General features: G+C 45.7%; 1 protein-coding gene across 1 annotated transcript in view; it reads left to right on the forward strand.

Moving 5' to 3' along the window:
• Window positions 1-642: 642 nt before the first annotated feature.
• The window catches only part of RIMBP2 (RIMS binding protein 2), a gene marked incomplete at its 5' end in the record, with an annotated part of 40,894 nt that continues 40,493 nt past the window's right edge, over window positions 643-1,043 (forward strand). Inside the window, 2 exons of the mRNA XM_083373414.1 lie at window positions 643-665; window positions 749-845. Coding sequence (XP_083229540.1) covers window positions 643-665; window positions 749-845 — 120 coding nt within the window. The remainder of the gene's footprint in view (window positions 666-748; window positions 846-1,043) is intronic.

A 1,043-nucleotide genomic window follows, 5' to 3' on the forward strand; every position in this document is an offset into this window, starting at 1 on the left:
CAACTAGGTAACATCATCAGGGCTGGAAGAGAGCGGGTTTTGCTCTCTGTTTATATACAACTGGCTTGCCTTGTCAGTGTTGATGGGAGTATTCTTGGTGGTTCCTTGATTAGGCTGTTGTCTACTGTTTGATTGTTTGCCTGAGATTTTTATTTTATTTTATTTTAATTCCATTTATATCCCCCCCCTTCTCCGAAGACTCAGGGCCGCTTACAAGCTTAGCAGTAGCCTTCATTCTATGTATATGCCTGCTTGTTAGGGCTTTCACACACACACACATACACACACACACACACACACCAAGCGGCATTATTACAAAGTCAGCTTAATTGCCCCCAACAATCTGGGTCCTCATTTTACCTACCTCGGAAGGACGGAAGGCTGAGTCAACCTTGAGCCTGGTGGGACTCGAACCTGCACTAATTGCAGGCAGCTGGTGTTACTTAAGGAGGCATTAGCCCACTGCGCCACCAAGGCAGTTCCTTGACAGGCGCCTTGTCTTTTGGGACTCTCAGATTAAAATCTATACAACTTCTAGAATGGTTGAACTTCAGATCTTCCGATGTCTTCTCTGGTTGTGGGGAGGGGGATAAATAATAGAAGGCATCTCATTCAGAAACAATTGTTCACCTTCTCTTTCCGATGACAAGAACCGAGTATGGAAAGTACAGTAGCTTTGGCCCTCATCTTTTTTTCCTCTCTCCTCCTGGTTTGCTCTCTAGGTGTAAAACAACAATGACCTGCTCAGAGAAGTCCTTGCTGTAGTAATCAAAGAACGAGATTTGGCTCTTTGGGGGAAACACCAGCGCCAAGCCAAACTGGAGAACTTAGAGCAAGTCCTAAAGGTAAGGTTGATATGACTACCAAAAGCTTTGCGTTCTCCTAGAAGGAAGCCAACGAGTACAGACAGTCGAAGTTACAATGGCACTGAAAAAAGCCCCCAGTCCTTGCCCTCAAAACCATTGCAGCCTCCTCACAGTCACGTGATTCGGGCATATATTGACAATGGGGCACGATGGCTCAGCATTTAAAGACGCTGAGCT

Source organism: Vipera ursinii, assembly GCF_947247035.1.
Source record: "Vipera ursinii genome assembly, chromosome: 14".
Lineage (NCBI taxonomy): Eukaryota > Metazoa > Chordata > Lepidosauria > Squamata > Viperidae > Vipera > Vipera ursinii.